The sequence below is a fragment of the Syzygium oleosum genome, unplaced genomic scaffold (assembly GCF_021117445.2).
Source record: "Syzygium oleosum isolate NSW1041296 unplaced genomic scaffold, Sole_v2.1 Sole_v2.07, whole genome shotgun sequence".
Classification (NCBI taxonomy): Eukaryota; Viridiplantae; Streptophyta; class Magnoliopsida; order Myrtales; family Myrtaceae; genus Syzygium; species Syzygium oleosum.
The window spans coordinates 11,786,177-11,813,726 of record NW_026607491.1 but is presented as its reverse complement, the minus strand read 5'-3'; the positions used below and the strand labels follow the sequence as shown (position 1 = coordinate 11,813,726).

Genomic DNA, 27,550 nt, shown 5'->3' with positions numbered 1-27,550 from the left:
ATCAAGAAAAGTTTGTACGATGAATTTAGGAAACAGCACAGATTAAAGGACTAAGTGACAACTTTCCTATTTCAATCCGGGGTTAATACCGCCATAAACCATCAATTAATACATTCGTGCCACGTCAGATATACCGGTTTATGATTTTTTATGATACAAAAATTAATTATTGATAAATTTGACACAATGTATCTACCCGGCTTGGAGGTTTTAGTGGCATTAGCCCATCTTTCTGGTCAAATATGGTTGGTGGCGTTAGTCAACGACCTTTGGCGTCACGGCAAGTAACACAGACAATCTTCATTTGTCCGACAGTCCATCACCCAATAAATTGGGAGTCTGGGACTGAAACCTCTGTTGCGCTGTGTGTTTGGTTGCCTGAGTGTGGTCTCTGAGAGAGAGTGAGAGAGAGAGAGAGAGAGAGAGAGAGAGGGAGAGATGGGTCGGAAAGAGTGGTGTCAGAGGGAGTTGGTTCCATTTTCGGTTGTGATCACCGTGGACAGCATCGCGGTGGGCGCGACCACGCTGTTCAAGGCGGCCAACTCGAGAGGGATGAGCTCCCACGTTTTCCTCGTCTATGGTTACGCCATTGCTTCTCTTCTTCTCCTCCCGGCTCCTTTCTTCTCTCTCAAGTATGTACCCCTCTCTCTCTCTCTCTCTCTCTCTCTCTCTCTCTCTGCTATATGTATGTACAAAGTGCAAAAACAAGAAGAAGTTCATGAATTGTGGTGAGACGTGGTTGATTCGGTTGTGTGCCTTTGCAGATCAAGAGTGCTTCCTCCTCTCAGCTTGGCCATATTTGCGAAAATTGGCCTTCTTGGGCTCGTTGGGTATTCACAATTCAATAACTTTACTCATGCCAAATCTTAGTGCACAGTTTCTTTCTTTTTACTTTTGAATGAATTACTATGTGTTTTGACATCCTGTTGCCGCGGGTGAGCCACGATTAGGGCAGACAATATCTTTTTGGCAGTAGGACCAGATGGGTCACTTACAATGTTATTGCCTGGAATATTGAACTTCGGATATGTCTGCGACTGCACATTGCCCGTGTCTATGCTGTTACTTCCACTAGATTAGTGCGAATTTGTTCTTGAATTTTGTGGAGAAAAATGAGAAAAGGTGTTTGGATTGGTTGTGCTGCTAGCCTGCTTCACTGTTGTCTCTTATTATTCTTATGTTCTGGTTTTTTTCTTGTTCTCTTTTTAATGGGAGAGCAGGGGTTTTTCACAGATTTTGGGCTATGCTGGGATTAGCCTGAGTTCTCCAACTCTTGGTTCAGCCATCAGCAACCTCACTCCAGCTCTCACTTTCATACTTGCCATCCTTTTCAGGTCCAAAAAGATTGCTGTATTTCAATAGTAATTGTCTGTGGTTCCTTGAATGACATTTTCCCGATTCTAGTACTTTTCCTCGTAAATAGATTGTTGTTCTGGTTCTTCGTCATGATTCTCCTGATTTTGTGATCTTATGACTTTGCTTATTTTGTCCTTCCACAAGCTTATGTTGTTAATTGGCTCCATATTTGGCAAATCCAGATTAAACCTTGTTAACATTCGATGTTGGACGATTAAGGCATGTGGCAAGAGTCACTGGTTGTTTGTTAATGCTGTTCTTATGTAAGTTACGTCGTAATGCTGACTTGTTGGACAAAGTGTTAATAGTTCTGTAAGACAGCTTAGTTACCTGAAGGCTAAAGCTAGAGCTTGTGCAACAGAGTTCATGCCTTTCCATTCAATCTTTGCTTGTTTTTATTGTCTAAAAAGGATGGAGGAGGTGTCATTGAACAAAAGAAGCAGTCAGGCCAAGATCATCGGGACCGTACTGTCAATTACCGGCGCATCTGTCATCACTCTCTATAGAGGTCCCCCAGTTATCTTCACTCCGAAACCTTCTCTCTCGCCTTATCCACTTGTGCACGCATCGAACTCGAACTGGGTCGTTGGGGGAATTCTCCTCACTGCTGATTATATTTTGATCACTTTGTGGTACATTCTTCTGGTATACTATACATGTTTTCAATTTGTTTTGCGAGTGCTATAGTTAGAACTTCACTTGGAAATGATCGGAGATTCAACACTTGATCCTGCAGAAACAGATAATGAAGGTGTATCCGGCAGAACTGACCGTAATCTTCTTTTACGCTGTGGTTGTGACCTTCATGACCGCCATTGTCTGCTTTGTGACGGAACATGATATGAGTGCTTGGAGAGTGCAGGGTATAGGACTGGCCTCGGTAATATTGTCGGTGAGGAAACAATCGAACAAACTTTATCACATTTGATTAATGAAAACTGTGTGCAATGCTGACTTTCCCTCCTCTTTGCTTTGCTTGTAGGGCCTCGTTGAACGATGCTTATCCAGCATCGTTCACACATGGGCAATCCGGTTGAAAGGGCCTTTCTATGTCGCGATGTTCAAGCCGTTGTCAATTCCCATAGCTGTTGCCATGGGTGTCTTCTTTCTTGGAGACACACTTCATCTGGGAAGGTAAGATATAGCACGAAAACATCTGAGTTCTACATTATCTTGAATGCCAAAAAAATGATTAAACATCCATCTCGCTGAAATTAGGATCTATTCCTGATTTCATCCACGTGATGATCAATCAATAGACGTGCTGCATATATATAATTTGGAAAACCAATCACCATAACATAACACGCGCTTTCCACATAACTCTTGACAGACAAAAATTTGTCCTTGCTTTTTTTTTTGGTAAAAGAAATTTGTCCTTGTTGATTAGGTAGAAAATTTCAAATATGTATCAATACCCCGGCAGTCAATCTGTATTCAATGTGTATAAAGTGTATAATTGGTTTTCATCGACGCACTAAGCTTTCTATTGTATGCAAAGATAAGCTAATCAAGTTCTTGTACTATGTATGCCTTGCATGCATCTGCTTTTGTCTGCCATGAATTCGCAGTCTTATAGGAGCGGCCATACTGTCCATTGGGTTCTATATTGTAATGTGGGGGAAGGCTAAAGAGGAAATGGTTGAGGAGTCTGTAGAGAGTCGGTTGGAATCACCGTCCATTCAAAAAGTCCCTCTACTGCGATGACCGTTGATACAAATGAAGTGTAGAACAAATTTTTTGAGATGGATAGAAGATTGGTGCTGCTTGGAAGCTTTGTGAAAAGGATTCCTCGCCCTCAGTAAGCCTGCACAAATAGGTGTCCATGTTGTACTTATCATTGATCTAAGTCCAAGTATCAAACCATGACTGCCCGTCGATCCCAAAAAACCAGATTGCTTGTTCAAACCATTGAGAGGTGTGGATGGAGGGCGTCGCTCCAAGCACAAAACCGAGCTGTGGCTTGCAAGAATAATAAGTCTCTTGCTTCCAAGATTATCCATCTTGATGTGCAAGTCTCTAGTCAGTAGTTACAGAGATATGTTGCTTTGAATTTGAATCAATGCTGCCTAAAATGTATTTCAAGATGAAAAAAGATGAACTAAGCGCACGTATACCCGGTTGCCAAAAGTTTTTACGATCTTATGCACATATAGTCTCTATAAAGGTGGTCTCACATGATTGTTATATTAATTTAGCAGCTATAGAGACCGAACTGTACGATATTCGTCGTGCTTTGCCAAAGTTGAGCCAGTGATCCTTTAGCCTCACTCGTCGAGAACTTCTTGTGGATTGCTGAGGTTTATTAGAGTAGACTGATGTATGATGCTGCGACAAGTAAGAACGATACTGGCTGAGGGGTTATTAGTGGAAATGAGTGCTGCTGGCCCCTGCAAGATCAAACCAATTAGTGGGCATTCAGGGTGCATTGTCCGGTTCATTTGGTGCTTGTGCGGATAAAGAAGATAAGGCGATCTTCACTGGTTCTAAATCTGGAAGTTTTGCCTCTGCTGATGCCTGAAACTAGAGAAAGAAAACAAAGGATTTCATGGCATAGAAAGATGGGGAGAAGCACAAAAGAAGTGCCAAAAGTTGGGTACGGCGCTCATTTTAGTGCTAATTTTTTGAAAAACCATCTTTTCGGTGGCAATTCCGATCTATTTGGCCGGAAATTCAACGTGGCCTTTTTTTATTAATTTCTTAAGCTGACGTGGCTCGCCGGAAATCTATTTGGCGATTTCAAGGATCTAATCTAGTAAGATTGTAGAAAACCCAAGAGAAGCACAATGGCTCTTCTTTCAGATGATACAATTAAAATTGAAATCAGAATAACTATCCAAGTACACAGCATGCTATATGATATAGCAGATGAATTTTGTTCACTTTTATGATAAAACCTACCACTATTCTAGAAATTTTATGTATTTTGGTGCAAACGCAAAGGAGCTTTGAACGATTGACGTGGGGTTCTCTCTTGGAATGGCGCATGTCCAACTAACTAAACAAATAAAAAGAAACATGTCCCCAAAACCAAGGTATTCATTTTTTTTGCTCACAAAAGTATCCGTTTCTTTATGCAAACCATTCTTTGTTTATTTTTCCTTTGTTCAAACCATTTTTTCCCTTTAGACATTAAGAAAAAATTAATTAACAAGATATATAAATTATAAATGCAAAACGAGAGGATGACACGTGGCAGCTTGTTTTAGCAGTGATCAATTATAATTTTTTCTAGAGAAGGATGTTATTAATCCATTTTGTTGACTAAGGGCATGTTTAGTAATGTTTTTGTTTCTCTGTTTTTTTGTTTCCCGGAATAGAAAATTGATCAGGGAATAGATTTGGAACAGAAATAAGAAGTAAAAAAAATCTACTTTTCTGTTTCTGGAACAAAAGGAGAAGGGTTTATATCACGAAAAACCCAAAATTGGTACACCTATGATAAATTTACCTTCAACTAATTTTTTGACAACAAAAAACCCCAAACTGGTATACCTGTGACAATCTTATCCCGAACTAATTTTTTGACCACAAAGAACTCCAAACTAGTACACCTGTGACAATTTTACCCCGAACTAATTTTTTTACCACAAAAAATCCCGAACTAGTATATCTGTGACAAATTTACTCTCTGTTAGTTTCCGTTAAATTTTACTATCGAATTTGCTAGTTTGATGACATGTGGTAATTGATGGGTGTACTAATTTAGGATTTTATCCATCTATTTGTCACAAGTTTACAAATTTGTGATTTTTCATGATATTAATCCAATTTAAATGAGGGTAAATTTATCGCAAGTGTACTAGTTTGGGATTTTTGATAGTCAAAAAATTAGTTCGGGGTAAAATTATCACGGGTGTACCAGTTTGGGTTTTTTATAGTCAAAAAATTAGTTCGGGGTAAATTTATCATATGTGTACTAGTTTGGGATTTTTAGTGGTCAAAAAATTAGTTCGGGGTAAATTTGTCACCGGTGTACCAGTTTGGGATTTTTTATGGTCAAAAAATTAGTTCAGGGTAAATTTGTCATATGTGTACCAGTTTGGAGTTTTTTTGTGATATTAACCCAAAAGAGAAACAAGATCAGCTTTCTCTTCCAAAAGATATTCTTATACTAAATCCTAAACCCCAAATCCTAAACCCTAAAACCCAAAACCTTAAACCTCAATAACCAAACCCTAAAACCCCAAAACCCAAAATCCCTAAACCCAAACCCTAAACCTTCTAAAACCCAAATCCTAAAATCCCAAACCCTAAACAGCAAAACTCCAAATCCGAAACCCTAAAACCTAAACCTTAAAATCGTAATTCCAAACCCTAAATCCTAAACGCTAAACCGCAAAACCTTGACCCTAAACCATAAATCCCAAACCCTAAACTGTAAACCATAAACCCTAAATCCCAAACACCAATACCCAAAACCCGAATCCCTAAAACCCTAAACCCAAACCCTTAAACCCCAAATCCGAAACTCGAAACACTAAACCCAAAACCCCAAACCCAAAACTCTAAAACATAAACCCTAACCCTAAAATTCAAAACCTAAACCCCAAACCCTAAACCTCAAAATCGAAATCCTAAAACCCTAACCCCTAACCCCAAATCCTAAAATCCTACGCCCAAAGTTGCAATTTCCTCAACTACCACCTAGTATTTGCTTTGTCTATAAGGAGCAATTTTCTTTATGATTATATTAAGGTCATCCAATTATGTATCATAATATATTATTATTTTATTTCTAGTCCAATTTTATCCAAACATGAATTGTTAAGTCCTATAAACTGCAATTTCCTCGATCACCACCCGGTATTTGCTTTGTCTATAAGGAGTAATTTTTTTTATAATTGTATTAATGTCATCCAATTCTATATCATAATATATTCTTATTCTATTTCTAGTCCAATTTTATCCAAACATGAATTGTTAAGTCTCCATCGACAATTTTATAATTAAATGAAAAAAATGGGAGTAGAAATTTTTAGTGTCCCACCAAATGCATTTCTATTCTTTTTCTACTCCGAGAATAAAAATTTTGTGTAGTTACTAAACGCGTCTTTTTTATCAGAAACTCGTCTAGGGAATAGAAATAGAGGAAAATTATTTCTGAACAGAAATTGTTTCGAGGAACAGAAAACGTTACTAGACATACCCTAATGTGTTTTATTCTTCATTTGCTTTGGAACTCTTTTATTTTTGTGGGTGAAAGTAGTTGACATCTTCAAAATCCGATTGTCTTACTTTATTATAGGCAAAAGAAATCATCTTTCGCAAAAAAAAAAAAAAAACAAAGTAGATACCTCGATTTTAAGAAATTACGAAAAATTTCTGATAATTTTAAGAGGCCTCAAAAGTTCATGCAGACATACATACATACATATTGGTTTTAGAAGCAATCAAAACTAAACAGAAGTCACCACCCGCCTGGGTGGCGCTGTTGGAGCGCGCACTCTTCCTCTCGCAAAAGGTTGAGTGTTCGAATTCCGGGCGCCGCAGGGTAACTTAATCGGTGGCACGTGTGTGGTGGCTAGCACGTGTCGCCCCCAGGGTTTACTCCCCGGCTGTCGACCGTGCGGAGGTTCCCTGGGTTACCAAAAAAAAAAAACTAAACAGAAGTCAATGCCTAAATATATAAAAATAAAAAATTGAAAAAGAAAATAAATTTTGAATAGTTTGGAACATTTTTTTTTTTTGGACGAAAGTTTGCAACATTATTTGAATTAGGGAAAATGACAAAATTGGTCCCAGAACTTTGGTCCACTTTACAATGTCATTCTTGGATATTTAATTTGCTCAATGTGGTCCCCGAACTATTGTTAAATGTTCAATCTAGTACATAGACTATATGAATATGTTTAATGTCGTCATACTGTTAATTCCAGTTAACGAAATCTATTTATGTGACTTACAATCCGTTAAATTTGAATGGTGGAACAGAAAAAAATACACATGGATTATACACACAAAATATTTGTCTCAAATCAAGATATAATAATTCACGTCATCAAGTAACGATGGGCATGGCAACACTCTAATTTTATTTTTCATTTTCTAAATTAATTGGATAAAAAGATGGACATATCAACTCGTCATTATAAACATCTAACTTAGCATATAATAATTTGCGTCATCAAATAACGTCTAATTTGTCATTTGAGCAAAATGAAAAACTACATAAAACATTTACCAATAGTTTCACAGACCGCATTGAACAAATTAAAAGTCCAAGTACGACAATTATTACTAAACACATTGGGTCAAAGTTTATGGACCGTTTTTGTTATTTTCCCTTTGGATTATTGCTTGACAATTATTATTGAGGCAATTCGGGCTTAAAATATGCAAAATAGCATTAATACTTAGAGCGGATAGAAATTGCATTTAAAAGACGTTTCTTTTCTCATATTTTATTTAAAACGATTTTATTATTCAGCTGACACTTTTAAGAGAATTGTGTTCCTAGAATGCAAGCGGCCAAAAAGTGATATACGATACATCCACATTTGGTTATTCCAAAAATTAGCATGAAATTAACTAAATATAAAAAAAAAAAGAAATATGATCTAATATGAAAGAAAACACGAAAAAATTAACAATTCATACTACATTTTGATCTTTTCTTCGTGTTACAATAAATCTTCTCGACCGCTAGTAAAATTACAAGTCTAAATAATTATCCTTTTTCCAATAATTTTATTTCCGGAATATATCAAACACTTGCTTAAAGTTTATAACTATTTATTTATTCACAAAAAACAGTCAATAAAAGAATCTGTGCGACGGACGGGCCTCCTGTCAAGTCAAAAGCTTTTGTCTGGTATACCTACAATGACAGCAACATGAGCTTTTGTCCCACTTTTTTTTAAAATTTTTTTTTGTGATTCCCTGGGCTTAAATAATGAACAAAATAACAACGTGATTGTACCTAATTAACACATGCAACGCTAGATATATTATTCAGAAAAAAGGACTGCACTACTAATGCACAAGTCCTTTGCGTTACTCCAATCTCGCCATATCTATTTGTGATTTATACTGAACTTTTTTCTAAAATTCTATCTAGAGCAGAGGATCTGAAGGTTATTGCAAGTATAAGGGTAGCGCGAGAAAGTCCGCCTTTAACTCACCTTATGTATGCCAATGACTTATTGTTATTTGTCGGAGTCAATAAACATCAAGTGAGAGCACCGAAGGAATGCATTGAACTTTATTGCTTGTGGTCAGGTCAAAGCTTGAATCATTAGAAGTCGTCTGTCTTTTGTGACATTCCGAATTTCGGCCCATTTTTTGGATTTATAAAACGTGTAATTCGTCAGTGCGCTTATAATAAAATCTCGCCCGGAACTGATCACTCTTGAGTTATTATTTTTAAATTAGAGATTTCGCTAGAATCGCACTCGATCGAATTTGGCCGTTATTTAGAGCCCAAACTTTGGTGTCGAATTTCTTGGAGTTTCGGGACGAATTTAATTAGACAATGTCGATATTATTGTGGCCAGCCTCGAGATTGCCCGGGATATGTGAAAAGTGAAATTTGGACCGGGTGCGGACCTAGACCAGTATACCTAGAGGTGGCCACGGGCCGGTTTTGGCCCGGAACCGGCCTGGTCAAACCCGGGCCCGCGGTTCGAAATCGGAACCGGCCCGTGGCATACGGGCCCGGTTCCGGTTCCAGAAAAATTTGAACCGGCCCAGAACAGCCGGTTCCGGGCCGGTTCTGCGAAAAAATAAATAAATAAATAAATAAAACTGCAAGCAGGCTGCAGCACAGCCTGCAGCAGCCCGTTGCCAGGCAACGGCCAAACCCAAAAAAAAAAAAAATTTATCCGCAGCAGGGCCTGTAGACGTGCAGGCCCTGCTGCGGGCTTGCACCTTGCGGCCCGTTGGGGCAACGGCTACGCCCCAACGGGCGTTTTTATAAAAAAAAAAAAAAACACATAACCGTTGCAATTTTGCAACGGTTATGTTTTATTTTTTTTAATTCTAAATTTTCTTCTATTTTTTTCCTATAAATTCTCTCAAATTCTCACAATACACACACAATTCTCTCAAATTCTCTCAAATTCTCTTCTCTCAAGTCTCAAATTTTCTCAATACTCGAAATTCTCTCAAATTCTCTGAAATTCTCTAAATTTTCTCAATCCACGCAATTCTTTCTTAATTCTCCCAATTAATCCGCTCAATTCTCTTAATCCATTCGAAAAATGGCAAGTGGAAGTCGAGTGCCAACTGGCAAAGGTAAGAATATCGCGACGGAATCCCATCATTCTTTTGATCCTCGTGAATATGCAGATTTTCAAGATGATGAAATCAACATTTTTCGCGATGTGGAGCGCGTCTCGACGCAAGAAAATTTTCATCCTCCTGCTGAAATATCTACAACAAAGGAAGCGGAACGGGAATTTACATCTGACATTTGGAATCACTTCACGAAAATGGAAAGGTTCGATATCGGTCAAAAAAGCTATGATATAATTTGTAAATATTGTGGAAAAATATATAAATATACAGGTGGACAAGGATATGGAACATTTAAACGACATCTTATGAGCAAACATCCAACCGAAACGGGAATCGATATCGGGCAACAACAAATTTCCAGGTACGTCAATCCTAACACTTCCCCTTTATTTCGTTTTAATGAAAAAACTTATAAGGAACAATTAGGCAAATTTATTTCCGTTGAGCATTTAGCATTTAATTTTGGAGAAAGATTTGGTTTTAATGAATTTGTACAAAAAGCATGTGCTCCACAAGCAAAACGTGTTCCTAGAAATTCAATTAAACGAGTAATTAAAGATCTTTACAAAAATGGAAAAAATGATTTACAAAACTTTTTTATGCAATTTAATGGATGCGTGCATATAGGTAGTGATATTTGGAGTGATCATTGGCAAAATCATTCTTACATGGGCATAACATGTCATTGGATAGATGACGAATGGATTATTCAAAAAAGAGTTATTGCATTTAGAGTTTTCGATGATCATCATATGGCAAATAATATTTATAGAATAATTAGGCAAGTTTTAGAAGAATATTATTTGCTTAACAAATTTTTTTCAATTGGTTTTGATAATGCCGCAGCAAATACCGCTTCAATTGCCGAGTTAGAAAATATTTGTAAACCCGCTTTTGGCGGAAAATTTTTTCACATTAGATGTGCTTGTCATGTTTTAAATTTATGTGTACAAGATGGTTTGAAAACTCTTGATATTTTTCTTCAATCAATAAAAACGGCGATTCAATTTTTATGGAAACATCCCAAAAAAATGAAAGAATGGGGTAAATTTTGTAGAGATAATGGCAAAAAGCCAAAAAGATTTCCAAGAGATGTTCCAACTCGTTGGAATTCTACTTTCCACTTGCTTAATGAATCTTTAGCATATAAAGATTTATTATGTGCATTCATTTCTAATAATATACCTCAGATTAATTTATACCCATAAGAGTGGCATATTTGCCAAAAAAATTTAGATCTTTTAAAGGTTTTTAATGATGCAACTTATACTTTGGCTGGTGTTTATTATCCTACTACACATTTATTTTTATTAGAGTGTACTAATATTGTCGGAACTTTTGATGAATATGAAAATGATGTTGAATTACAACGTACTATAGTTGCAATGAAAATGAAATGGCTTCATTATTATAGTGAAATTCCCATGATTTATTTAGTTGCTTGTGTTTTTTATCCGCGTTGCAAATTGGATGGCTTAAATGATTTTTTGCGTGCGTATTATCAATGTTTACATTATGATGTGACAAATGTTACAACCATAGTACATGAGGTTAAAAACGTAGTAATAGAATTATATAATGAATTTTATACTAAATATAATTTAGGTGATATTAGATCTTCTCAATCTACGGAGATACAAAATGACAATACAAGTAAAATTAGTAGAGGGTACCAACTTTTATTACATAGACAAAAAAAACAAAAGGGAGTAATAGGAAATATTTCTGAATTAGAGAGTTATCTAACCATTTTATTTGAGTTTACTGAAGCCGAAGGTGGTACAGATTTTTTTATTTTGGATTGGTGGAAAAGGCACGCAAGCCAATACCCAATCCTTTTTCTTATTGCAAAACAGATTTTTTCAACCCCTTGTTCCACAGTTGCGGTCGAACAAGCATTCAGTGCCGGAGGTAATATTTTGAACGAACATCGTTCAAGATTAGATCCAGAATCAGTGGAGATGCAAGCTTGTGTTGCTGATTGGACGAAGGCTCAATACCGGCAACAAGAGATAGATCGGAATAATGAATCCGAATTCTTTAACGACGGAGATACTACCGCTACCAGTATCGGTACTGGAACGGGTAGTGACGATTGAGGGTAAAGGAACTATTGGAGTTGGCAAATATTTCGGGAACTCTTGTTTCTCATACCGGGTACGCCCACGTGAGCTTAGGGAAACCGAAATATAATCCGACGATATGTGACCTCTGGTCCCCTGCGCACGGAATGCTTAGGTTTTTGGATAATTTTAGGGTACATATATTGTACTCCCTTTTTTTTAAGATCGTTGTAACGAATTGTAATGTGCTTAATGATAATTTATTAAGTTGAAGCCCTCTCTTTCTCTCTTGTCTTTTTGTCCCCAAATTTGAGTACAATTTACATTTTAATCACAATTTATATTGAATAATGTTCTATCACAAGAATAGTATTTTTTTTATTTTTTTATTTTCATTTCTGTTTTCCTTTTCTGTTTTTCTTCTTTTTCTTTTCCTTTTCCTTTTCTGTTTTTCCTTTTTCTCTTTTGTCTTTTTTCCTTGTTTCTGTTTTTTAAAATTTTAATTTATATTTTAATTTTTTTTTTCTTCCTCCGCGGCCGGCCATGGCCGGGGCCGGCGTGGAGGTCGCCGGCGTCGGGCGAGGGCCCTCGCCGGCGTCGGTCGAGGCGGCCCTTGCACTGGGCGGGCGAGGCCGGCCTCGCCCGGCACCGGCGAGGCTCGGCCTCGCCTGCACCGGCGACGCTTCGACCTCGCCGGCCTCGCCGGCGCCGGCGAGGCTCGGCCTCGCCCGGCCGGGCGAGGCCGGCCTCGCCGACGCCGGCGAGGGCCGCCTCGCCGAGGTCGGCGACCTCGGTGCGGCCCCGGCTATGGCCGGCCCCGGAGGAAGAAAAAAAAAGAAAAGGAAAAGGAAAAGAAAAAAAATAGAAAAAAAAAATCGGAACCGGCCGGTTCCGGTTCACACTTGGCCACGAATCGGAACCGCCGGTTCCGAACCGTGGCCACCTCTAAGTATACCTCCCTCAGTGTTTATTTGAATTAGTGTCTTCTAATCTTTTTCTTTAATTGAAAACTAGGAATTTTCGTGGCCCTTAGATCTTGGCTTGCTCACCAAGATCAATTTTGGACCCTTGGATTGCACTTGAGTGGGTTGACTTGCTCTCTCTCTCTCTCTCTCTCTCTCTCTCTCTTTTCTTATTCCCGGAGCTCTCTCTCTCTCCCTCCTTGGAATCGGCCGAAGCTCCAAGCACCATCACCTCCGCCTTGCTTCTCCGGTTCAGACACCACCGGACTCGCCGCCTGAATAGCCGGCCAGCCACCTGTCCGGCCGCCAGAGTGCGCACTGTTCACAAAAGCCTGAACTAGCCCAGAAACCAACTGGAAAACACCCATTTTCCCCTCTTTCTCTCTCTCTTTAGGCCTCACTCCTGGTGCCCCGACCACCACCATCTTGTGCTCGTTCCAACCATCCCAGCCTGGTCGCCGGAAAGTCGCCGGAGATTCCCGTCCAGTCCTGTTCACCGCCGGAGCTCAGTTTGCCTGTTCACCGGTTTTCTTGCTTAAACCCTTGGTAAGTGACTTCTTAATCCTTGGTTAGGCTAGTGGGTTACTAATGGCATGTCTAGGGATGGGTTAGGGGCTGTGGATAGTTGGTTTAGTGGTTGTATAAGCTTGATTTGCTTAATGGTGCAAGTTTAATGATTCTCGGATTTCTGGTTGTTACTGTACCTCTGCGCTTTGTTATTTTTTTGGTGATCATTGTGGGCCGAATCTGAGGAAGTGTTCTTCATGGAATTTGTTTCCAATATCTTGAGGTATAACATACTTTAAATTCATAATTTTTAGAAGTTTTTTGGGGTCATTCGGAGGTCGGCTTTCGGACCGTCTCAAGGCTGCCGGAGTTACTGTTCACCCGACCTTCTTGTCTTTCCGAATTTTTATAAAATTTTATAGACCTTATTTCAACAAACTTCCTTCACAAAAATTGTTAAAAACACTTGTTTCTATGACATATAAAAATTTCAGAGCTTTCCAAAGTGATTTGTGTACTGAATGAGTTGTATTTTTTATGGTCTGAGGGGCTGTCCGAGCGAACCGGGTTCTGTCCGGCTTTGAGTGTCCAAACGAGGTATTTACAGTTGGAACTGGGTTTCAAGTTCTTCACGGAAAATGTTTATCAAGATGTTTTATGCAACATATCTAAATTTCAGAATTTTTGGAGTTTATTTACTATTTATTTCAAATAGATTTCTGTCACTGCGCAACTGCCCAGTTTGGACCCGATTTTGTATATTCTCGATTTTTCTCTCTCTCGAGAATTATTCGGTGTTATCGTGGCGTTTGTGGATGAATTTGATGTTTGAATGTGGCCGACTTGAATGTCGGATGGGTGGGCTTGTGTTGGTGTACTCGTGATTGGAATTTGATTAGTATGACGTGTGAGAACGGACTTGAGACGTGTTGACGGTGATCCGTGAAAGAAAAGTTTGGCTTGGGACGTGTTGACGGCGGCCATTGGAATTGATTGAATTGTGTGGCTTGTGCGCTTGTGAGAACAGACTTGAGACGTGTTGACGGCGGCCATTGGAATTGATTGAATTGTGTGGCTTGTGCGCTTGTGAGAACAGACTTGAGACGTGTTGACGGTGGTCCGTGAAAGGAAAGTTTGGCTTAGGACGTGTTGACGGCGGCCATTGAAATTGATTGAATTATGTGGCTTGCGTGCTTGTGAGAACGGACTTGATACGTGTTGACGGTGGTCCGTGAAAGGAAAGTCAGACCTGAGGCGTGTTTACGCGGGTCGTGAGAAAGTGCGAGATGTCCAGTGAGGGACAGAGCCCGAATTGATCGGAGGGCTGAGCCTAAGGTGCATTGGCACGGGCTGTGAGAATGGACCTGAGGCGCAGTGGCGCTGGTCGTGAGATGGTTGGTTGGGCACGTGTGCGAAATGTGATTGGTTGGATTGGCTGAAAGTACGTGTGGATATTTGATTGGATTGATTGATGGTACGTGTGGATATTTGATTGGATTGATTGATGGTAAGTGTGGATGTTTGGTTGGATTGGTTGGGTGCGAGTGTGGATGGCGCTCGAATGATTGTGTTATATTATCGGAATATTATTTCATTATCATGATTTGACTAATGTGCAGTGGGGGCATGTGATTGGATGGCGAGGTAAGTCCATTGATGTGAATTATATATATGTTATCGGTTAGATTGCATGTTGAGACTTGTCTGGGTACGCATTGGCCTAGGTGGGGTTTAGGGTGTTGCTTATTGAGACTCGTTCTCACGGTTATTATATAACCACTTCTAGATCCGCAACCGTGATCGATTCGGAGATGCCGCTAGAGTACCACAGGGATTGAAGGATAGATCAAATTACCCTGTCTTTTGAGTACCTTTTTGTAGATGAGATAAGCTTGTCAACCACCGCTCCCTTTTGAAAATTGTGGTTTGAAATTGGTAGCCTGGGTTATCGTTTTGTAATAGTGATTGCTTTATGATGTTATGCAATTATTGTTTCGTGCTATCCTTTTGTCATCATGTTAGTTGTGTGGGTTGTTTTATTTCGCTTCCGCTTGCGTAGTTCGTTTGGGTCGGCGACGCTTCCTGGGACGTTGCGTTCAATACGACCGTTGAAGGGGTGTCGTGAGCCCGTTGGGGTTCGAGGCGTGACATCTTTTTTTCTAAACATACTTCTATGGGCATGAAAAAGTTTTGTATGGATGAGCTCTACATGCGAAAGACAGATCCTGAAGCACTGTACCTTGGAAATCCCCTCTTCAAACCATGAAAAGGTAGGACAAAATATCAATTCCTTGAAAATAAGGTTGATAGATAACAAACTTAGCCCCTGGAAAAGGAAGACATTATCTTTGGCAGGTAGAGCAACATGTATTCGATCGGTAGTTTGCACACCGATTTATGCTATGCAATCTAGTCGGCTGCCTCAGAGCACTTGTGACAGACTCGATGCTTCTATAAGAAAATTATGATGGGGTGTGCTAGCAGAGAAAAACAGATATTTTACACCTAAATTCTGGGATTCTCTGTGTAGAAACAAGAAGAGTGAAGGACTGGGTTTTCGGCAAAATAGGTACTTCAACAATGCTTTGCTTTTGAAGCTCGGTTGGGGAATGATCCAAGATAAAAGGCAAGTTATGGGTTCGAGTTCTTGAAGGAAAATATCTACAGAGCTCAAATTTCTGGAATCACGAGGTCAAGGCATCAGCCTCTCCTTTGTGGAAGGCAATCATAGATACCAGAGAAATACTCAAACAGGGAACTCTGTATCAAATAAGGGATGGAAAGTCAATCGAAACCGGAAGTCACCCCTTGGATTCCTAACATCTCTATTCATCTGCCTTCTTTTATTGATCTAGACCCTGTTTTGAAGCAAAGAAAGATAGAAAGCTTCTTTATCCCATGTACTAAAACTTGGGATGTATTAAGTCTAAATCAAACATTTTGCCCAGCCTCAGTCCAGGCCATCCTTCAGATCCATGAGCCAAACTCCATTTGGGTAGACAAACTGATTTGGCATCCAACTATCGATGAAATATTTTCGGTTAAATCTGCTTACAAACTCATAAAGTCGCGAAATGAAAGTGGTAACAACCGTGAGATTTGAAACAAAATCTGGAAAGCTAGAACTCATGAGCAACACAAAATAATGTTGTGGAGGATAGCGGCTAATGTTTTACCTTGTCAAGCTAACTTGTTTCAATTGATCCGTATCCCAGACCCTTCTTGTCCGTTGTGTGGAGCTTCGAAGGAAAATTCGGTACATTTGTTCACAAGATGTCCTCTAGTCCAAATTTTGTGGAGACAGAGCCCATGGGGTATTATCTCGACTGCTTGGAACTTCAGGTCTCCGGAAGAGATGGTGAACCACTTTCTTGATCCAGGAAAAATAGCACAGACAACAGGAGTGGATTGCAAGCTCTTCACCCTTTATGCAGCAATTCTTTGCACTAGAATGTGGCGTTATAGGAATGCAAAGTTACATTATCAAACTATTCCAGTTCCTTCCAAGGCGATTTAGATGAACATACAAGATTTCTTGGAATATTGAAATATGTTCAGGAGAGAGAACAAAGTTAAGTTAAGCGAGGAACCGGATTTTAATGGGGTAAGGTCAAACTCTTGGATTCCTTCATCAAACCAAGAGTTGAAATTTAATGTAGATGGTGCGTGGAAAGACAACAGGGGGGCCATTGGTATTATTGCATGATCGTATAGAGGCTCGGTAGTCCAAGCGTGGACAAGATGAGGAAGATGGAACTCGCCAGTAGAAGTGGAAGCTGCAACTCTTCTTCTCGCATGCAAAGTTGTTTAATTCCTCGGCATCCACAAAGCAGTTTTTGAAAGTGATTGTAAGGTGTTAATTGATACTATTTAACAAAAGGGCCTTTGCCCTTGGTGTATTCATCATTTCGTCTCGGACTCTCGCTTATTACTTAGTAACAACCTAGGATGGAGTTTGAAGTGGACCAGTAGATCTGGTAATATTGTTGCTCATGAGCTTACAAAATGGGCTTTTTATCAATTAGGAACTGCATTATCTTTCATTTTTAATGATCTCCCATCTAGGGTTAAAAATATAGTGTCAGCAGAGTCTTCTTTAATTTATCATCTTGATGTAGGCCCTAGTTTTTCTGTGTAAATGAACCTTTTTGATGCAATGGGAGGTTTGTTTTAGCAAAAAAAAATGTCCTTCGCGTTACTCATCAAGTTGAGATTTTGATTCCCTTCCATCTACTGTTGGAAATATGATTAGATACCATTGGAGATTCTGATTATGGACGACGATCTTTATTAGAGACTAATTGATTTAGTCAATCAATGATTGATTTGATAAATAGGAAGTTGTAATCTCTTCTATATTATTTCCTATTTTTCTTTGTCCTTTGTACACTATAAGTAGACCATGTACATGTATACAAATCAATTAATACAATACATCAAAAATTCCTCCAATTCCTTTGTTTTCTGTCATGGTATCAGAGCCAGGTTTCTTGGCCTAGCTTCCGCAATTCTGAATTGCCTCCGGTCTTATTTCTATTTTTGTTGTTGCATCTCCAACCTTGCAAAACAAAACAGCCACCCGATAGGAATTCTTCTAATACGATGACGAGAAATCAAGATACAAACGAGGAGACTCCCTGCTCACCTCAAAATCAAACAGCATTGGATCAAGTCAATCCGATTGAAGATGAGCGATCCTCTGTTCAGCAGGACGGCACCCAACATTCAGCCGGATTGGGTCCTATTCCAGTCCAAGTTCTAGGCCCATTCCAGTGGCCTCTAGTTCAGTGGTACCCAGTCCAAGGCTAATAGGGTCCTGGGACAGGACAAACTGGGCCAACTCATTCTTCCCATGAGGCCAACCCGAATGACGGATCGGGTCACATATTCGGATCCATCCCATCGGGTCAAGGGATGAATCCCTACCCGATTCTTCAACCCGGATACCTACCTTACACTTTTCCAGTCAGTGGTGGTGGCCGGCTCGAGCTCGGTGACCCTTATTCACTTCGCCGGTAGATGGGCCGGAATTGCGACTCATTGGGTCACAACTTACCGGATCAAAGAACTATAACGCTTGGGCTCGGGACCTCCGGCAAGCACTTGTGACGAAAGATAAGGACTGCTTCCTTGACGGAGCTGTCCCTTTCCCCTCCAACAAGCAACTTCAGAGGCATTGGCGAAAGTGCAACCAACTGGTTCAAACTTGGATTGGAAATTGTTTGGCCACCGACGTCACGGCTGGCCTTCCACCAACTGAGGACACAAAGAAAATATGGGAGAGCATCCACGAAATGTGTGGACAACTTGATCGAGCTAGACTATTCACAATTACCCAAGCCTTGTCGGAATTAAAGCAAGGGAACCTTTCGATTACCTCTTGCTTCAACCGGCTCTCAGCTCTATGAAATGAGCTGGAGGCAGCCGAGGAACGGCTCAACGAACCCGAGGCTACACTCCTACAGTACAAAGAAATGAAGGAAAGGGAGAATGCTACTAGATTCTTACTGATACTGAACGACTCATACTCGTCCTTCCGGTCACAAATCCTTGCGATGGAGCCCGCGCCACCACTTGACCGGATCTTCTAGTTGGCAGTCTAGGAGAAGAGCCAATGACTGGCGGCGATTGAACACACTAGGGCGGGTGAAGGAATTGCCCTCGCTGCCTTCCCGTCTGTTGCTGTGGCGGAGACGACGAACGGAACCCTCGGGAGCACTGGTCCATGAAGAGTGGTTGCGGCGTCCAAAGAGAATGAAGGACGCCCTAGGTTTTCCAGAATGGATGGCTAGGATCAACGAGCAGAATCAGACGGTCCTCATTTGTCCATCAATCCGGCTGAATCCAATGGCCCTCATCAAGCCACGTTGGAGCCATTTTATAAAGGATCCCATGGCCCACATAATGCCACGTTAATAGGAAAGGTAAGTGGGCAAAATTCCAAATTCAAAAATAAATATTGTGAATATTGCAAACACCCACATCATACTGTTGACACATGCTGGAAACTACATGGGAGACCAAGTGATAAAGGGAAAAGGAATTTTTGGCTTATCAGGTCTCTACACAAAAAATTGATGGAACACATCAAACTATTACTCGAGAGCAATATCAGAATATTATGAAAGCTCTGAGTCAAATGAAGACCAGCGACAAGAATTCCAGTTTCTCAAGTACTTTTCTTTACAAGACGAATTTGATCTCAGTGAATGCATGGATAACCGATTCAGGGGCTAATGACTACATAATTTGTGATGAGAATTTATTTTCCCATGTTCACAATATTGCACAATCCTCCGTATATGTGCGGCTTCCAAATGGGAATATCATCAATGTTACTAAAATTGGCACTGTTCGACTTGGTCCCGATTTGATCCTTAAAAATGTCCTTTATATTCTTGACTTTGAATTCAACCTCCTTTTTGTCTCAAAAGTCTGCGAGGACAATTCTTGTCATGCCATATTCAGTTCAGAAAATTGTTTATTTCAGGACAATTCGACTGGGAAACTAATGGGCTTGGATAGTGTTGTGCAAGGACTTTATTTTTGGATGGATTCTCCAAGAGATTTAGATTTATTAAATAAAAGTATTTCTTGTACTGCAATCACTCATAATAAAAATCTCCTTTTTCATCAACGCTTGGGTCATAATGCATGTTTTCCTCATTCAAAATGTCCAATATGTCCTTTGGCTAAACAATCTCGAGCATCTTTTCCCACCAATACATCTCGAGCAAACAGTGCTTTTTCCTTACTTCATATGGACATCTGAGGTTTCTATCATATCCCTCATCGTGATGGATCTCATTTCTTCCTCACAATTGTTGATGATTATACTTGTGCTACTTGGGTATTCCTTATGCAATCTAAGGGCGAGTTTGGCAATCAGTCAAACAGTAACTATTTATATTCTATTGTTCCCAAAATTAATTTTGGAACAGAAATTCGTTTGGTAAATTTTTGTTCCTATGCACAAATTTGCAAAAATTTGTTCACAGAATTAGTTTTGGAACAGAATCAAAAAGCAAAAAAAGGTTACTTCTTGATTATGGGAACAAGAATCAAAAATAGAAAAGAAATTTTTTTTCTTCTTCTTCTTCTTCTTGGTTTTCTTCATCTTCTTCTTCCAAACACTTTCAAATGCTTAGAAATTGTTTCCAGGCACGGAATAAAAAAGAATCATTTATGAACAGAAGAAGATGAAGAAAACCAAGAAGAAGAAGTTTTCGAGCACGGAATCAAAAAGAATTATTTTCTGAACGAACGAGGTTGTTCCCTTTCTTCATCTTCTTCTTCTTGCTTAAAAATTGTTCCTAGGCACGGAATCAAAAATAATCATTTTCTAAACGGAAAAGATTTTGGATAGTTACCAAACACCTTCAAATGCTTAGAAATTGTTCCCGAGCACGGAATCAAAAAGCATTATTTATGAACAGCAATTGTTTCTAGGAACAGAATGGTTGCCAAACGCATCCTAAGAGTCAAACATTTTCTCATCTATCGAAGTTCATCTCTCTAGTCAGAAATTAATTCGATAAATCTGTCCAACGAATTCGTACAAATAATGGACGTGAATTCTTCACTTCTGATTGCTTATCATTTATCTCTTCCCATGGACTACTTCATGAAGGCTCTTGCACTTACACTCCACAACAAAATGGAGTTGTTGAATGCAAGCATAGACATCTCTTAGAAGCAGCCTGAGGATTAAAGTACCAAGCTTCAATTCCTGAGACTTTTTTGGGGAGATTGTGTGGTCACCGCAGCCTATTTGATTAATCGCATGCCTACTCGAATTCTTGATGGCCAAACTCCTTTTGAAATGCTTTACGGAAAAGACCCAAAAATTAATCGCCTTAGGGTATTTGGCTGTTTATGCTATGTGACAACTGTGGATCCTCGAAATAAAATGGATCCACGTGCCACTCAATGTGTTTTCATGGGATATGCCCCTCTACAGAAATGATACAAAGTTATGGACATATCTACGGGGCATTTCTTTATAAGTAGGGATGTTATATTTCATGAAGATGTATTCCCATTCCAGGAGATGGCATCCTCATCCAAATCGTCGTCATTGTCACTAGATTACCATCAATTCTTATCAGATGAGGACTTATTTATGGCTCCACAATATGTTCTTGTTACACCAGAACCATCTATATAGGTTTTGAGGGATTCTCCGAGTCAAGATAAATCACCAGTATCTGGGGATATTCATTCACCTGCATCACCCGTGACGGTCTCATCCCCACCAGTACCTGAACAATTACTAATTGAGCAACCCCGACGCTTTAAACGGCATGTTCATCCACCTACATGGACAAAGGACTATATATGTTCTGCATTGAGATCTCCACTTACATTATATCTTGTATCCTCATATATCTCCTTTAGTCAATTATCATCCGAACATATGTGTTGCATTAGTCGCATCTCAAAAGAACAAGAGCCATCTTCATATTATGAAGCAGCACGTGACCCTCGATGTCAAGACGCGATGGCATCTGAACTTAATGCCCTTATGGAAAATCACACTTGGGATATTGTTCCATTACCATCACATCGTAAGCCAATTGGCTGCAAATGGGTATATAAAATCAAATTCAAAGCTAATGGCTCTGTTGAACAATACAAGGCCCGTTTAGTAGCTAAAGGATTCACACAACGAGAAGGTTTTGATTAGCATGAAACCTTTTCTCCTGTCGCCAAGGAGGTAACCGTCCGTTCATTTTTTCCAATTGCCGCTATTCATAATTGGCAATTACATCAGATGGATGTACACAATGCATTTCTACATGGGGATCTTCAGGAAGAAATTTATATGGAACTTCCACAGGGTTTACGCAGACAGGGGGAGTCTCGAGTGTGTCGTCTCCGTAAATCCCTATATAGTTTGAAACAGGCTTCTAGACAATGGTATGCCAAATTCACCGATGTTGCAGGTTTTCAACATTCCAAATATGACTATGCTCTATTTACATGGACTCAAGATAATTCATCAATTTATTTGCTGATATTAATTGATGACATACTTATCATGGGAAATAATGACTCTCATATTGCAAAGTTCAAAGAGTATATGCATTCTACTTTCCACATCAAAGATCTAGGATCTCCCAAATATTTTCTTGGCATTGAGATTGCTCGGTCTGACAAAGGTATCGACGTTAATCAGCGAAAATTCATCTTAGAGATTATTTCAAAAGCAGGATTGTCAGGATGTAAACCAGCTATCATACCAATTGAGCAAAATACCAAATGACAACACATGAGTATGATATGGGTTTATCTTCTTCTATCAAGGATCCATTACTTGAGGATCCATCAGGATATCAGCAACTTGTTGGGAAGTTGATACATCTCACAATGACAAGTACTCAGTCAATTTATGCATACCCCGAAACAGTCTCATATGAACGCAGCACTGAAGGTAGTTAAATATTTGAAGGGATACTCGGGACTTGGTATTTTTTGTCTTGTGACTGCAATATGAAGATGACAGCTTATTGTGATATAGATTTTGCTACTTGCCCGATGACCAGGAGATCCATCACTGATTTTTGCATCAAATTGGGAAAGTCTTTAATTTCGTGGAAAATGAAGAAACAATCAACTATATCACTGTCATAAGCTGAATCAGAATATCGAGCTATGGCAAAAAATGTCTATGAAATAGTTTGGATACGAGGATTACTCTCGAACCTTGGAGTCCAGGTCAATGGACCAAGTGAACTGTTTTATGATAATCATGTTGCACTCAAGCTAGCGGCAAATTCAATCTTTCATGAGATAACGAAATACATAGAAGTTGATTGTCATTTTACTCGTGATAAGATTCGAGAAGGGATCCTTTGTAACAAAAGGAATTGGAACTATGGAACAACCTGCAGACATCTTCACTAAGCCACTATGTCGAAGACAACATACATACCTACTAAGCAAGCTAGGTGTCCTTCACATATATAGGCCATCAGCTTGAGGGGGAGTGTTGGAAATATGATTTGATACCATTGGAGATTCTAATTATGGATGCCGATCTTTATTAGAGACTAATTGATTTAGTCAATCGATGATTGATTTGATAAATAGGAAGTTGTAATCTCTTGTATATTAGTTCCTATTTTTCTTTGTTATTTGTACACTATAAATAGACCATGTACATGTATACAAATCAGTTAATACAATACATCAGAAATTCCTCCAATTCCTTTGTTTTCTGTCAGCTACGATGGCATCTGAATTAAGGGATTGCGATGTAATATTCTGTTTCTGAAATTCTGACGAGCAGATCTTTATTGAATGGAAATGCACAAAGAACGTGGAGGATGAATTCGCACTTCCAATGGCCATCCAGTTTCTGCTCGTTGACCCATCTTGGTGGAGTCACTCTCTCTCTCTCTCTCTCTCTCTCTCTCTCTCTCTCTCTCTCTCTCTCTCTCTCTCAGAGAGAATCAGATATGAAATGTTTTGCAATTTTCAAGGATATGTCCTTAAGTTGTGTTTCTTGCCAAACTTAGGGGTTAGGGTCCTTTTATCATTTCCCCAATGACTTTTTTTGTCTAGTTATTAGGCTAAATCATGTTATGTGTGCCCCGTGCTTGACACTAGTATTGTTCCATATATATAGGCATCCGGATCACAAATCGTCAAGAACATGTTGGACTCGGTTCTCATGCAAGTCCCCGCCAAGCTGACCCATGAAGAGCTCGAATCACTCCTGGAGTTCCTCTATAGAACTTGGGCACGAAAAATTGGACCGGCACATCAGTTCGTTGATGCTCAAGAGCCACAAGTACGAAATGCCCCTGCTTGCACAAGTCTTGCACACGGCACATGCTCAAGAATCTGAACATTCCTGACGCGTTCGACGTCCTGGAGATCTCGGATGTTTGCTCTGAACCAGAAGTTGAAGGTCGTTGTGTTGAGTCCCGTTTTCAAGAACATCGATGACATAGTTTTCTCGGCTAAGTATGAAGCCTTCTGCTCCAAGAACCCGCGTTTTGAGCGTACAGATAACAAGGGCGTCTTTGATTTATGCAAGGGATAGGAGGAAAAGTGGAGATTATTGTTGATTCAATTTAGTTGGATGGAATTGTATGGTCCATATTTTAATCTTTCTTCGAATTTTGTACAGTAATTTATCCGCACATACAGTGAATTGTGCATGTAGCACGGGAGGAGCGTGCTGTGTTAACTGCCACATAGCACAACTGAGTGTGCTAATGATGAAAAGATCTTTTAAAAATCAAGTCAGTTAAGCTACTCAATTAAATCAGGCAATTAGAGGACTAATTGACAGCTAATCTTCTGGTTTCTTTCTATTCGCACATGGTTGGGGGCGCCAGAATTTCCACCACCGTAAAGAGCAGGCATTATTCAATGAGATATGTTTAAAAAACACTCTTGCTCCAACCATCCATCGTCATTCCCTATCAGCACCCATTAAAATATAGGCGCACGTTATGCTGCTCCGACGAAACATTGGAATTCCAGATGACTTGGAACTGAAACCTGTGTGTTTTGTGCGTTTGGGCGTCTCTGTGTCTGTCAGTGTGGTGAGAGAGAGAGAGAGAGAGAGAGAGATGGGAGGGACCCGAGGGAGAGACTGTTGTTACAGGGAGGTGGTTCCATTTTCAGCTGTGTTCACTGTGGGCAGCATCACAGTGGGCATGAACACAATGTTCAAAGCGGCCAACTCGAGAGGGATGAGCTACCATGTGTTCCTCGTCTATTCTTATGCCATCGCTGCTCTTCTTCTTCTTCCTGCTCCTTTCTTCTCTCTCAAGTACGCTCCTCTCTCTCTCTCTCTCTCTCTCTCTCTCTCTCTCTCTAGCTCTCTGCCAAAACTGGGAAAACAAAAGAAGGTTCGTGGTGAGATATTCACTTTGGCTGAATTTGTTGTATGCCTTTGCAGATCAAGAACGCTTCCACCTCTCAGCTTGGCCATAGCTGCCAAACTTGGCCTTCTTGGGCTCGTAGGGTATGCACAGTTTGAATAACTTTACACTCACGCTAATATGAATAACTGACTACCTGTTTTGAGACGTGCCGCGATGTGTGTCTGCCACTGGCGTCAGCCCCACTAGGGGATGCCGGCTGTCCGACATGTCTCTGATCACACATTGCCCATGTTTTGGGCAGTTGCACGGGCAGATGGAGAAGTGTCGCAATTCTTGAAATTGTTTAGAGTTGTCGATTTGCTTCTTTGTTGTATTTTTATTCTTATATAACGGTTTCTTTGTTTTCTAAATTATTGGGAGAGCAGGGGTTTGTCACAGATTTTGGGCTATGCTGGGATTAGCATGAGTTCTCCAACTCTGGGTTCAGCCATCAGCAACCTCACTCCGGCTCTCACTTTCATATGTGCCTTCCTTTTCAGGTCCCAAACAACTTGTGTATTTATGTACTCATTGTGTGTGGTTCCTTGAAATGCATTTTTCGTTGTAAATGATAATTCTTCTGATACTCTGTTATGATTCTCCTGATTTGGTGATCTCATCACTTCGTTCATTTGGCCTTCCACAAGCTTATGCTGTTAACTGGTTCCCATATTTTGCAAATCCTGATTAAATCAAGTTAATAAATCGATTTTGGACAATTGGGGCATGAGGCTCAGAGTCACAGATTGTTTGTTAATGCTGTTCTCATGTAAATTACTTGGTAATGATGACATTGTTGGACAAAGTATTAATATTGCTGCAATCCCTCCAATTTGCTTGTTTTCTTGTCAAAATAAGGATGGAGAAGGTGTCAATAAACAGAAGAAGCAGTCAGGCCAAGATCATCGGGACCGTACTGTCAATTTTCGGGGCATCTGTCATTACTCTCTATAAAGGTCCCCCTATGTTCACTCCGAAACCTTCTCTCCCGCTTTATCCACTTGTGCACGCATCGAACTCGAACTGGGTTGTTGGGGGGATTCTCCTCACTGGTGAATATATTTTGGTCACTTTGTGGATTATTCTTCTGGTATACAATACTTGTTTTCATTTTGTTTTGTGGGTGCTATAGTTAGAACTTGACTTGAAAATGATCGGAGATTCGGCATGTGATCCTGCAGACACAGATAATGAAGGATTATCCGGCAGAACTGACCATCCTCTTCTTTTACAATGTAATTGTGAGCTTCATGAACACCATTTTCTGTATAGTAATGGAACATGATATGAGTGCCTGGAGAGTGCAGGGTATAGGACTGGCCTCGGTTACATGCTCGGTGAGGAAACAATTGAACAAACATCACATCTGATTAATAAAAGTCGTGTGCAATGCTTACTTTCTTTCTCTTTGCTTTGCTTTTAGGGCCTTTTTGAACGATGCTTAAACAACATCATTGGCATGTGGGCAATCCGGTTGAAAGGCCCTTTCTACGTCACGATGTTCCAGCTGTTGTCGATTCCCGTGGCTGTCGCGATGGGTGTCTTATTTCTTGGCGACACACTTCATGTTGGAAGGTAAGATAAATCGCGAAAACATCGAGTGCAACGTTGTGTTGAATGCTAAAAAATTACTAAACGTCCATTGCGCTGAAATTACGATCTATTCCTAATTTCATTCTTTATGAAAGTCAATCAATGTGGCTTAAGACGTGCTGCATATAAATAATTTGGAAAACCAATTACCAAAACATAACATGCAGTTTCCGCGAAACTCTTGACAGACAAAAATCCCCACAATCGATCCATTCTCCATGTGCATATAGTGTATAATTGGTTTTGACAGACGCACTAAGCTCTGTATTCTTTGAAAAAGAAAGCTGATTACATTCTCGTACTATGTACGCCTCGAATGACATTTGATTTTTTCTGCTGTGAATTCGCAGCCTTATAGGAGCGACCATACTGTCCATTGGGTTCTATATTGTAATGTGGGGGAAGGCAAAAGAGGAAATGGTTGATGAGTCTGTAGAGAGTCAGATGGAATCACCGTCGTTTCAAAAAGTTCCTCTACTGCGATGACCGGCAAGACAAATGAAGTCAGAACAAATTCTGCAAGTGGATTGCAAGATAGTTGCTGCTTGGAAACTTTGTGAAAAGGATTCCTCACCCTCAGTAAGGCTGCACAAATAGGTCTGGTTATCGTACTTATATTGATTTGAGTCCAAAGAGGTCATATCATGACCCATCAATTCCAAAATTCGGATTGCTTGATCAAACCATTGAGAGGTGTGGATGAAGGGCGTCACTCCAAGTACACAACCAAGTAGTGACGTGCAAGAATAATAAGTCTCTTGCTTCCGGTATAGTCCATTTTGATGTGTACAAGTCTGTAGTCAGTAGTTACAGAATCCGTCTCTTGCTTCCAGTATAGTCCATTTTGATGTGTACAAGTCTGTAGTCAGTAGTTACAGAATCCGTTTCTTTTTATTGGAATAAATGCTGCTCTAAATGTATTTCAAGGTGAAAGAAGATGATGACAACA

At 39.9% G+C, this 27,550-nt stretch overlaps 2 protein-coding genes across 2 annotated transcripts; both read left to right on the top strand.

Moving 5' to 3' along the window:
• Positions 1-282: 282 nt before the first annotated feature.
• LOC130134360 (WAT1-related protein At3g28050-like) lies at positions 283-3,543 on the top strand. The gene is made up of 7 exons (XM_030610048.2): positions 283-632; positions 765-830; positions 1,221-1,334; positions 1,767-2,001; positions 2,093-2,248; positions 2,339-2,490; positions 2,928-3,543. Exons 1-7 carry the CDS (start codon positions 439-441, stop codon positions 3,061-3,063), a joined length of 1,053 nt encoding a protein of 350 aa, XP_030465908.1. The 5' UTR covers positions 283-438; the 3' UTR covers positions 3,064-3,543.
• Positions 3,544-24,641: 21,098 nt separating this feature from the next.
• LOC115684839 (WAT1-related protein At3g28050-like) lies at positions 24,642-27,505 on the top strand. The gene is made up of 7 exons (XM_030609783.2): positions 24,642-24,914; positions 25,044-25,109; positions 25,395-25,508; positions 25,867-26,098; positions 26,190-26,345; positions 26,432-26,583; positions 26,952-27,505. Exons 1-7 carry the CDS (start codon positions 24,712-24,714, stop codon positions 27,085-27,087), a joined length of 1,059 nt encoding a protein of 352 aa, XP_030465643.1. The 5' UTR covers positions 24,642-24,711; the 3' UTR covers positions 27,088-27,505.
• The last annotated feature ends 45 nt before the right edge of the window (positions 27,506-27,550 follow it).

Coding starts and splice junctions, on each gene's coding strand:
- LOC115684839 (XM_030609783.2), top strand. CDS start 24,712: ATGGGAGGGACCCGAGGGAGAGACTGTTGTTACAGGGAGGTGGTTCCA. Junction 25,110..25,394: donor GGCCTTCTTGGGCTCGTAGG/GTATGCACAGTT, acceptor TTGGGAGAGCAG/GGGTTTGTCACAGATTTTGG. Junction 26,584..26,951: donor GACACACTTCATGTTGGAAG/GTAAGATAAATC, acceptor GTGAATTCGCAG/CCTTATAGGAGCGACCATAC.
- LOC130134360 (XM_030610048.2), top strand. CDS start 439: ATGGGTCGGAAAGAGTGGTGTCAGAGGGAGTTGGTTCCATTTTCGGTT. Junction 1,335..1,766: donor ATACTTGCCATCCTTTTCAG/GTCCAAAAAGAT, acceptor TTGTCTAAAAAG/GATGGAGGAGGTGTCATTGA. Junction 2,002..2,092: donor CTTTGTGGTACATTCTTCTG/GTATACTATACA, acceptor TTGATCCTGCAG/AAACAGATAATGAAGGTGTA.